Genomic DNA, 12,286 nt, shown 5'->3' with positions numbered 1-12,286 from the left:
ATACGCTCCAAAATAATATGTCTCTCTCAACTGGCCCAAAGTTTCCCAGGATGGAGAAGCAGGGACTCATCTGGCACCTGGTATGAATGTTCTGCCCTGGAGCTAAAGAAGCGGCTCCAGTATCTCATGCCAACCAAAGTTCTGCTACACACTTAGGCTGTGCCTGCACTAGAGAACCAAACTATAGGTAACTGAACTGGCAGGACATCACAAGTGTAAGTACCAGCGTATCCATGCGGGTTTGACTGAAGTTCTGTCCTGCATCCACATTAGTGTTGCAATGCTCCATTGCAGTCTCATTACCCTCCAGGTACCCCACAGTTCCCAGAATAGCTCCCTGAAGCACTGGCTCCTCACAGATTTTAAAAGGTTTCTGGGAGCCCAGGAAATTATGGGAGATTTCCTATAAGTCCCTGGGTACCAAAGCTATTTCTTGTTACTTTTTTTAAAATGGAAGCCAGGTCGAACATTTGCTCCTGATTCTTGCTTGTCAAAAAGCTTATCAGAAGCTCCTGCAGAAACACAGATGTGAGAGGGCTGCAGCAAGAGTGTTGTCTGTTCTGCTATGGCCTAGATCACTATAGTATTGGAGTGCCAGTATCTGTGGGGAGAGTTACAGACCTAAGAGTTGGAGTTTTTGTTGCAATGGTCATGCACACTCCCATCCCTGGCGCAGTCAGATCAGTGTAGTACTTGAGGATGAAGTTCCGTGGGCGGAGTGCTGCTTTTGGGGCAGGGCCAGGAGCATAAGTGTAGTCTCTATATTTCTATATTTGCGGGAGTGGGGCAGCTCCAGTCACGCCAATGGGCCCACGTGTAGAGGAGAAAATTCTGTGCTTGCAGTTGGGGGAGGGGGGGCACTGCCCTCCGAAATCTACACCCATCGCCAGGAATGCAAACTGGTAGGACAGGGTTTGTTGGAGAAATAGGATGAGCAGCCAAATTTCTCCAGTGTAGACAAGATCTATGTACAGATGTTGATCTTGGATTTTCTGTAAACAAAGGCTATAATTAATACAACTAAGCCAAGGGATATTAGGTGACTGAAGCCAGACTTTAGCCTATAATTCTTTATAGCATGTCACTTGGGATTTGTTTGTCTTGATCAAGAAAATTAGCTCCAGAAACCAGTTTTTGTGTGGTGATTTAAAGGCCAGTGTCCCTGATCTTCTGTAAAAAGTAAACACAAAAGTCTTCACCTGCTCAGTGGAGCACAGCCCCAGAGGAAATGAAATGGTTAAAGGAAAATAGAGGGAACATGAAGTGCTCACATGCAGATTCTGCACAAGATCATGTATTTCCTGAGAACTTATTTCTCTGATCTAAGTCCCTTAGATTTTAGCTCAGTAATTCCCAGTTGCTCCCTCTTCCTCCACTCAGTATCACTGGGCACTTTCTATCAGTATCTCCTGCTGAACCAGCAGTATGTTAGAGGAAAGCCAAGTAAGGCAGAATAGGCTGGATTCTTCATTCCTTCTTTTCCAGGCATAGCTTTAAGCCATCTTTGCTCTGCCCTGATTCTGGCCCTGACCTTATGATGCAATTAATGCCCTACGGTTGCTCTAAAATGGACTGACTTGTATTGACTGACCCTTTGTGGGCCATTTCACTGGCAGAGAATAATAGCAGGAGTGCAGTACATTCCAGACATGTTTCTTATGTTGTTTGAACAGTGCCTATCACAATGGGGCCCTGGGCCTCTAAGTGCTACTGCAATAATAAAAATGGAGGAGGGGACCAGCATAGAACAGTTACTCCAGTCCTATACTGGCCAGAGAACCTCCTCCCAATATGTGGGTTCTCTGTGGTACATAAAGCAGCTGCTTCCTAAGGGAAAATCAGGGATGTTCCTGGTATGTATTTTCCTTAAAGTTGCTTGTCAGCATCTGAATCTCTTGCTCCCCAAAAGCTGTATTCCCAACTTTAGTGCAAACTACTTAAAAACAAAATTCTGCATTGATTTACACCATGCGCAATCTTACTGAAATCCAAGGGATTACACAGGGCCTAAATCAGCACTGAATTTGATCTCAATAGTCCAGTTTCTTCTTATCATGTAGCATAAGGGGTCTGAGGATCTCCTTCATGAAACATGAGAGACAGGAGTTCGGAGAAAGTGGAGGAGGGGCATTAGCATCTGCAGTGCTGCTGTCATGGGAGGTAGAGCACTAGATGTATGCAGAGTTACCAGCACAGAACTCCTGCTGCAGCTTGACTCTTGTAGGCTAAAAGTTTCAAATGTATTGATTTTTATGCTTGACTTTGGGCACCATCTAGGCACCTAAATGGAAATGACCCATTTTCAGATGTGCTGAGTACCTGTAACTCCCTTTAACCTCAAATGGAAGTTATGGGTGCTCAACCTATTTGGGGAAAAAAATTAGTCAGGCCACTTGTACTGCACTTAGCATTTCTGAAAACTGCAGAGATCTGACCTGGAGTGAATTTACAGACACTATACCACTTGCCCCTAAGGTGACAGCTGTGTGATCAACAAGAGACAGAGACCAATGTGATGCAAACAGCTGTTGTATCAGCATCTTCCCTCCCCACCCCTTATACTAATTACCATAGCAGCAACTGGCATCTTTGGGGCTCAAACTGAGGGCAGACTTGTACGGGAAAACAGACAGTTCCTCTTACTAAAATAAACCCATTAGTTTAATATATATGAAAAGAAGAGAAAAGGACAGAAGTGTCTTCTTGCTGAATGTTCACTATTCTACCACTGAGAAAATCATTTTAACAACTACAATCCACTAATAGGCATTGGAGAAACTTTCTAACACTGGATTTTAGGGCAAAGGCAGTAATGTTTCTGCCCTGTTTCAATGGCTTTCTTTAAATTAGTGCTGGATTGTGTAATCTGGAAACTAACCAGAGGGCATGACAGAGTGCACAAAGCATCAGGTATGGAAAAAAGATGTACTTCCCTGATGCACAGAATTAGATCCTTCCATCATGCACTCAGCTGAAGTGATTACAGTATGGGCTGTGTATTGTGAAGTCTTTTCAGACCTTCCAACTCGAGGTGCATATTTTCCCCAAGGAAGAGGGAGAACCACACGTGACTGATGCTAGCATTTCAGGAAACTGCTCAGATACCAGTTATCCATGCTCTTATTCATATCAAGACCCAAACTGAAACCCTCTATTCTTCTGTAGAACCATTATAGCATGGGAAGTGGTGCTACAAGCGTCCCAGATGCCGCCTGCCAGCTAGCCTCAATTCTGTTTTATAGGGACCACCTCCATGATGAAATTAATTCGGGCTACAGGGCTGTTCATTTCTGGGTCTTTCTGCTGAAACTCATCATGAGGTGACAGCTGTGATGGGCAAAAAAGAGGGGATTTATTTATTTATTAAAACAGCATTTACTTGGTATTTTTAAAGAAACTCACTCTTTGCCATGCTCCTTGCCTCTTATTCTTTCCTTTTGGGGGAGCATTTGTACAATAGATTTACTGGCAAGGATGGTTGCAGAAAGCAGATTTCAAAGTGATAACTGCAAGTATTCAAGGAAGCCAAATTATCAATTCTCACATGCAAGTGCTCGCATAGTCAACCAATCAGGAAACAGAAACAATATCATGAGAGTTATCTGACTAATCACAACAATCAAAAGAGGTTATCAGCTGTTTATAGTCAAGCCATATTTTTAAAAGACTTCTCCAAAAAGCTCAAATATGTTCAAATAAATACATGTGAGGAAATTCAATCAATAATCTGTTCAGTGATATGCCCCAATTCAGAACAATCTAGATTAATTTATTCCATTATTTGTTAAATCATCTCTACTAAGAAAGTGAAGGAAGGCCAATTTCACCTAGTCTGTTTTCGAATGAAAACATACTTTTACATAGAAACAGATCAGTATCTCCACTAAAGGTTAGAAGAGTAACAAGGCCAACATCTGTATCCAATATCTCATACAAGCAATATAAAACAATCTAATTTTAAATTGCTACACATGCAAACCAGATTTTACAAAACGGTTTGGGCAAATTATCTGACTTGAATGAAGAGTCGCACAGCTATAGGAGTTTAATATCACTGCTTGGACCTCACTGGCCCAATCAATCACTGCACCCACCTTCATGAATAAGGCTACGTTTTAGTCACGGGTATTTTTAGTAAAAATCATGGACAGGTCACGGGCAGTAAACAAAAATTCACAGGCCAGTGACCTGCCCATGACTTGTACTATATACCCCTGACTAAATCTTGGGTGCTCTGGGATTGGGGCGGCTGAGGGCGCTGTGGGTGATTTGGGTGGGGGAGGCTTGGGTGATCGAGGGGGAGGGAGCCTGGGGGCATCATGGGTGCTCTGGGAAAGCGGCGGCGCACGGCCCAGGACCCCCGCTGGTGATGGGGGGGGAGGGTGGACAGCAGCACACGACCCTGGACCCTTGCTGCTGATGGGGTGGGATGGGTGACAGCGCATGGCCTAGGACCCCCACTGCTGCTGAGGGGGGCAGGAGGGCATGGTGGCCCGAGACCCCTGCTGCTGTTGGGGAGGGGAGGCACCATGGCCCAACACTGCTCCAGCAGCAGCTGGTGTGGCTGGCCCAGGGGCTGCCTGCGCTGCTCGGGCGGCCTCCGTGCTAGACGCATCAGACGCTGCAGAAGTCACGGAGGTCCCAGAAAGTCACGTAATATGTGACTTCCGTGACCTCCGTGACAGACTCGCAGCCTTAATCATGAACAATCCATTTGTGGAAAGAGGAATGAACTGAGAATTAACAGTTCAGTAAATCAAGAGGAAAATATTTTTTTAATTAAAAGAGGAATGGCTTTGGGGAGGAAACACTTTCTCTATTTATGGACAATCCAAATAATTTATGGGATTATAGCTAAAAGTATAACCGTAACATATATAAATAATAAAATAAATAAGTTTTCACACAGAATTTTTCTTTCCTTATGCCAGGAAGAATACAGCAAGGTGTGGGTAGCTGCTAATTGACCAGTGCTCTTTAATCGCCAATTCCACATTACTGGGCACCCAGAATAATCATTAAGAGCCAGATTTTACAATCCTTACTCACAATGAGTAACACTTTATGCTGCCAGCAGTCCTAAAGTAGAAGGCAATACTCAGTGTAGTTATGAGTGGCAGAATCAGCCCCATAACTTTAAATTAATTATCTAATTCATTCAATTAAGTACCTAATTTGTTCAATTAAATGCTTGTTTATGCCTAACTCTGTAAGAACTTTACAACTTCATTTAATCATCAAGACATTTCACATTATAAAATTTAAACTCTTCTTTCACCAAAAGGTGTTTTACAAGCTCAATCATTTGTATAAAATGTTAGAGTAAATACTCCACCATTACTGGAACATGTTATCAAGAAAAAGAGGAAGGCCTTTAACGAAGCACTTCAGCCTACTGAAACTCCTTATTACAACCTACAGCCTGAGTAACAACAAATGAACAAATGTTCAGTGATGATAAGGTTGTGATGAGACCCAGAACTAAAGAGCTACCCACGCACATCACAATGCCTGCTATTTTTTAAGCAAACAAGTAAGCTGGGTCCTGACAATTAATAACTGCTATTATACTCGCCTGCAACCACGACCTTGTTACTTACAAGCTATTTAAGCAATCCATACCTTTGTGCTCCCACAGATTGCACCTCTGTTATTTCCACAGTGTTAACAAATGAGACAGCCTTCGGACCTCCGTAAGAGGGTGACCTAGGCATCCCTGTAGGAGATGATGGGACCTGATGGCCTGGTGACTTGTAGGAGCCATTGCTCACCCTGGCCTGTAGTGCCTGATGGGACTGGACATTGTTATTGGCTAAATCGGCTTGAAGGGAAGTTGTGGAAGTCCTTGGTGCCCTGGCCATTGCACTTGAGAGGGAAGACACCGAGGACTGCAATATAGGGTTCCTTGTGCTAAAACTAGTCGCAGTCATCAAATTGTCTCTGGAGCCATATCTCATCACCATGCTGCGAGGGTCTTCAGACAGCGCGCTGACTTGTTGAAGGCTGTAAGAGCTAGGGGTGTCATACACTCCTGAGTCTGCAAACACCGAATCCGGGTGTGAGAGGAGGAGCTTCTCCCTCTCTTCCATTTCTTTCCTCTCCTGGATGGATGCCATGATGGTTTTTGAAAGGTTGTCGTAACGGACGGGAGAGGGGTCCCGCTGGTGCGGTGCTGGGCCCCCCAGCACCGGGCTGAAACTCTGTGGAGCCTGGCGCTGCAGCTCGCTCCCCCGTAGGTGGCACATTTTGGCTGACAAATATGGTGAATGGTACCCCACGGAGCCAACAGCAGAATGGGCTATGCATTTCCTCCCGGAGGGGGACATGGAGTTTAGCAAACTGTCATAAGACAGACTTCCATTTCTGTTTGATAGGGAGTTGGGGGAAAAGATGCTTTTGTAGGGGGTAGAAGCAGCTCCTTCTGATTTTATTGGATGCAGCGGCACTTTGTCTGTCCCTCTCCTGCTGGCAGACTTCAAGCTCAGGGATCGCGAATTGACGGCAAAGGAGTCTATCTGGAGTGGGGAGGACTGATAAGTCTTGTGAAGTGAGCTCTTCCTGTAGTTCGGGATGTCCAGGTTGGGCTCTGATTGATAATCAAGACTCCGGTTGTTCTCTTCAATCAAAACTCCTTGCTTGTGTCCCTCCTGCATGGTGATCTAAAACAGAGATGAGTATGAGAAAGGGAAGGCACCCTATGACAGAACACAGCACACTGCACTGATTTGCTTCTCCTGGTGAGTGAGAAGTGCGTAGTGAGAACAGAGCTGGGAATCAGGTTATCTCAAATTCTAAGCCCAGATCTGATACAGATTCATTCTATATGTTTGGAAGTGTCACTTAACTTCTGTGCATCAGATTCCTCACCTGCAACACAGTGATAATAATTTACCTCAGAGGTGAGAAGGGTTAACTCATATTTGTTACATGGTAAGTATTACTGATCATAATAAATATGCTGAGGAGCAAACACTGACAGTTGCAACAAAGCCCTTTGCAAACAGAGGTGAGCACCCCTTTCAGACCAAACCCCTGTCAAAGTAGGTCAGATTTTGACTCGACAACATTGACCTTGGAAAACTTTGTCCCTACAGATTAGAAATAAAATTTTCCAAGAGTAGCTTCCAGTTTCTGGAGCCTCCATTTCGGAGAGCCCAGCCACACACACTTTGGGCTAACTTTTTAATGGTCCTGAGCATCCCCAGGTTCCTACTGACATCGAACGATGTGACAAGTGCTGAATGATTCTGAAATCTAGGCCAGAGCTCGTTGAAGTTGAGAGGCCACAAACTGAGCCACCCTCAGTCAAAGGTCACTTTCAAAAGTTGTGGCTTTGATGCAGAGGTGAAGGAGTTTTTCCCATTTCATGCGCTGTGTGGGGAGAGAGTTCTATATCAGACAAGGAAATGTAAACCCCGTGTTTTATTTATATACATCGAAACCATGAAGAAAGCCCCTCTGTTGTAAGCATCCACTTTAAAGTATATGCAAGATTGCCTCTAATTTTGTTCAAACTTTACTTAAAGGCCATTCTCTGCTAAGCAACTGATTTTGGCTGGTCCCTTATGACAGGTTTCACCATAACTGACAATGAATTGGTTATTGGAACTCTGAAAAAAAAAAAAGAATGATTAGTGAATGCTTATTTAATCAGAAAGGCAATCAATACCGCTCGTATTTTCTCCTTTCAGTTTTTTTTTTAAAAGGAAAAGGAAAAAATACAAAAAAAGCATAACTGACAAAAGGGTGCTTTTATACAGTTTTACTTCAAGGTTGTGTCTTTGAGCTGGAAGATCGAGAATGTGCACGATAGTTCTCTACCTTCCTCCACCATGGAAATAGACTGGATTCTTCTCTGGAAAAGGGGATGATGGACTCTGCTTAATGGGGAAGCAATGATGCAAGTGGTTGGCCTATTTCCCTCCACTGGGTGTTCCACTCTCCCTTCCCCCATTTGTTTTTATTGCTCATGAATGGTGCTAGATTGACAGGCTGAAGACAGAAGTAGCAGCACAATCTTCTTCACACCCAGTCGGCCACTGTACTTCAAGCCTGAAGTGAGGGGACAGTTACGCCCAACTCCCTAGATGTGGCTTGGTCACCATATCTATTCAGTCCTCTAAAACTGCCAGCAAGGTTGCCAGTTGGTACCAGTTTCTGTGATGTGGCCACTTGTCTACTACAAAGACCACTAACCTCATTTGACACAGGTCAGTCAGCTTTGAACCAGAAACCTAGCAGTTAAAAGATGCTATACCCAATTACCAGAACCCCCCACTCCCCTGGTCTGATTAGAATCTATATTGCAGCACATCCCAAATGGAGAAAAAGGTTCATCCATTGGAGGTTATGTCAGGCACTGCATCTGGGCCTGGAATACTGTCTGTACTGTACTACCCTGCTTGCACACATCAAAATTTCAGGTTAAGCACTAGCTGATGCCTGTAAATATATTTGGAATTCGCTGGCAAGCCATTTGTCGAGTAATAAAGTGAAGATGAGATAATAAGATTTTGATACAGCCAGCTTGGTGCAGTACTCACGTTCTGAAATGCTCCCTTTCACAAGGCAATTTCTGCCTCATTCTGGGGACAGATCTGGAATGCATGATTTATAAGCAGATCATGCTGTAAGACTAAAACCTTAAGTTTTTAAAGCTGGTGAAGAATCAGTGATATCTAGAATGAGCAGGCACGGCCTTCATTTTCAAAGTTAAAAGGACATTGCCAAAGCCCCCCTTTGCCCCTATCTCCATCACTGCCATTTAGAACAACCTCTTGGAAGCTTGAATCTGACTTTTATTTCATACCTCTACTACAGTCATTTCCTTGATTTCAGGTATACCCTGGATGTTACTGTAGGGTGGAAGATGGAGTTGCTGCTGAAAATAATTTTAAGGAACTAGCATGGCGGTATTTGTTTAAGGGGAAATATCCATCCACATATAAACATTTGCATGGATTTTGCCAACATACATGATAGAACAAACCGGTAACTTCTGAGCTTATTTTCCAGGAAAGTGTGTCCATTTAACTGTTATGACCTTAATTTTTTTTCTGTTAACCGATAAAATAAAGGGTCATTTTTTAAAAACTGCAACCCAAGCGCTAAAAGTGTGTTAAAGCCGTTCAAATGTACATAATCTTATATTCATTTTAACAACAATGTACACCCACAAGGAATTCTTTTAAAGCTCTTTTTTGCTTTGTGAGCTTACATGCTCAGGCATCACCAGAGCACGTCATCTGTTGACCTAAAGGACACAAGCAGACACAAACTACTATTGACATGAATGGGAACTGGCTTTCATGTCCGTTGAAGCTGATGGGAGTTGAGAGTTCTCAGGATCAGGTCCAAAATTTGGTAAAGCAACCAGGCACATTTTTCAGTAGGGCATCATGATAATGACAATAGTACTGGGAAAAAAAAAAAGGTGGTTTCACACAGAAAGTACTGTACATTCCGTGTGTGAAACACCAACCTGTACAAATATTGACTTCTGCATTGGAACATTCACAAAAGCCTGGAGGTGAGTTCACCATCAGGTTGAAGTAGCCTACTGCTTGTTTGGAACAGGTTCTTCTCGACCATTGTGACATGCTCACCTGCTCAGCCGCAGCGTGGTAGTGGACTTTGGGATTGTTGCTGAAAGCTGGTCGATACTTATACATGGCAGGAGTGGGAGGACTGATCAATTTAGGTGAAAGACCACTCTCTGGAAAAACAAATATCAACAGATCGTGGACATGAACAGTATGTCTAAAATGGCACGTTAATAAATACGATTACAGAATTGTATATAAACCCCATAAATATACATGGCAATTTACAAATTGAGCTCCAGTCCTGCAAAGGGTTAAAACTCTGTGTGTCTGTTCTCATGTGCAGAGTCCCACTGAAGTCAATGGAACTCCACATGGAAGTAGCTACATGCATGGCTGTAACTCATTGCAGGATTGGACACTTATACGTGACACATCCTGTGGCCCACAGAGCTTACAATCTAAATAAAACAAGAAAAACATAAGACATAATAGGTCCTTGATAGCTAAAGCCAGAGTTGCCAACTTACATCTTCCCCCAATTGCAAAATACAGTTGGGTCCAAACTAAATACCCCCGCATTCAGGAGTGTTTGGATCGAAAAAGTTAGGATCAGGATCTGAACTTCTAAGCTGCCTCCTTTGACCTAACCATAGACCTGGACTAGAACACTTTGGGTTCTGGGAGAGGTCAGATCCAGATCCAAGTTCTGAGTCGAAGGGTTTATCTCTACTGTAAAGCCAAACAACTCTCTTTCTGGAATTCCAAATGACCTCTGCCAGCTCCTTTGCTAGATCTCATCCCAGCTGAAATGCAAACACACACACTTGCCTACCCAGTATCAAAGTGATATATTGTGAAATAAGTGCAGTGTTTTCCTTTTACTGTCTGCAGTGAATTCTATACTTATATCAAATCCTCTCTCAAATTAAGAATTAAGAGCTTCCTCAAAAGCACAAAGAAATCCACATTCCATGAAGGTTCTGGAAGAACAATGAAAGCCCATTGACACCAAAATATTTTCATAGCATCAAAAATAAAGTATTGATCAGGCTACTATACCTTCACTGGTTCCCAGCTGCCCCTTTAGTTCAGAGTACTTGCTTGGATCTCCTTTGGGAGGCAGAGGTGGCTGAATGTCCATGGTTTTATCCTCCAGACCTTCCAGGCTAACTTTAGACTGAAAATAACCATGGAATCAATCATTTCCCTCAAGTGGTTTAGATAACAACATGTGCTAAAGTATTATAGATTCTAAAGACTTGTCTACACTGGGAAATGCCAGAGTGCTATACTGTGTGTTAACGAGCATGGGGATAAACACAATCTAGCACTCTATGTACATAGGCCTGTTATGTCTAAAACCTAGTTTAACCACAATCAATTGACCCGATTTTAAATCTAACAGTCCTTATCTACACAGAGTGACAGATCATGTTTAACCTCATGTTCGTTAACACACAGCATACCATTGTCGGCATTTCCCTGTGCAGAGAAGCCCTCAGCAACTAGTGTTCCTTTATTACCAAGAAGGCCATTCCAGAAGTTCTCTACATAAAGCTTGAGAGATAATTTCTAATGTCTATAAGGCTTAGCACCATAAATCTTGCAGCACTTTACTAAGGTAAAAGCATCATTATTCCCTTTATATATAAATAGAGAGCTAGATACCAGATGTAGAATCATCTGCAAAGATTGCACTGCCAGAGCTAGGAATAGACCCCAACTCTCCTGGCTGCTAGTCCTATGCCCTATGCACAGGACCATAGTGCTTGCTGAAGGTTTGAGGCTCATTGCTTAGCTCAAGTAAGCCAGGCCACCTAATGGTGCCGGAACTGCTGCGATCAGCACAATATGGTGGATTAATTAAAAAAAAAACACACACAAAACAAAAACCCAGAACAAGGGCCAGGAAGTGAAAAGACCTGTGCCAACTCTTAACTAACTGCCATAAAGAACCAATAGATAAATAATAAATTAATGGAGATATCCTATCACTCTCTTAAAGCAGACCTTGCAAGGTCATTGAATCCAGCCCCGTGCCTTCACTAGCAGGACCAAATACTGATTTTGCCCCAGATCCCTAAGTAGCCCCCCCTCAAGGGATTGAACTCACAACGCTAGGTTTAGCAGACTAATGCTCAAACCACAAAGCTATCCCTCCACACCCAATACTCACCCTTCTCTTGCTCTCCCATTAGAGTGCTATAGGAGGCGCTTCAAGGAGTCAATAGCTCTTGGCACTATTATTCCTAATTTACTTTCAAAATGCAGGGAAGAGTACTTGACTTCCTTCATGTTCCTCCAGAGGTGTATTACCTCTAAGAGCGTCCCAATAACAAAAGTTATTTTCAGTCTAGTACTGGTTTTCAAGTCGTACTCGTAGACAGAGGGTATTGAAGGCTGCTTTACCTTGCTTCGGTTAAGATTGGCTTGGATCCCATTGTCACTTATCTTCACTGTGATCTGTCGCTCGGATAGATCTGGTCTGAAGAAAGGAGGCTTCACACTCACAGCCTGCTTTTTCTTTGGCTCAACAATGTACCTGATTGATTATTCAATAATAGTTGTTAAAAAAACCCTAGGCATGCAGACAAGAAAAACCCCATGTCTGCAGTGTATGATTTAAGAGATCTGGCAAAATCTATATGAGTAAAGGACATTTATCTCAGTGGATGCTTGCCCAGCAGGTACAAAGATTAAAGTGAATCAGGAGCTGAATAGGAGATGCCACCAATAAAAAA

At 43.1% G+C, this 12,286-nt stretch overlaps 1 protein-coding gene across 2 annotated transcripts in view; it reads right to left on the bottom strand.

The window, feature by feature from the left end:
- ZDHHC8 (zinc finger DHHC-type palmitoyltransferase 8) overlaps positions 1-12,286 on the bottom strand; it is a 234,645-nt gene that overhangs the window by 55,047 nt on the left and 167,312 nt on the right. For both annotated transcript variants that reach the window (XM_054006427.1, XM_054006426.1), the window contains exons 7-10: positions 11,955-12,087; positions 10,605-10,722; positions 9,606-9,715; positions 5,623-6,659 (exon numbers count right to left, since the gene is read on the bottom strand). In XM_054006427.1, the coding sequence (XP_053862402.1) occupies positions 5,623-6,659; positions 9,606-9,715; positions 10,605-10,722; positions 11,955-12,087 (1,398 nt within the window). The remainder of the gene's footprint in view (positions 1-5,622; positions 6,660-9,605; positions 9,716-10,604; positions 10,723-11,954; positions 12,088-12,286) is intronic.

The sequence above is a fragment of the Malaclemys terrapin genome, chromosome 16 (genome assembly GCF_027887155.1).
Source record: "Malaclemys terrapin pileata isolate rMalTer1 chromosome 16, rMalTer1.hap1, whole genome shotgun sequence".
Classification (NCBI taxonomy): Eukaryota; Metazoa; Chordata; order Testudines; family Emydidae; genus Malaclemys; species Malaclemys terrapin.
This window is presented reverse-complemented; position numbering and strand designations above follow the sequence as displayed.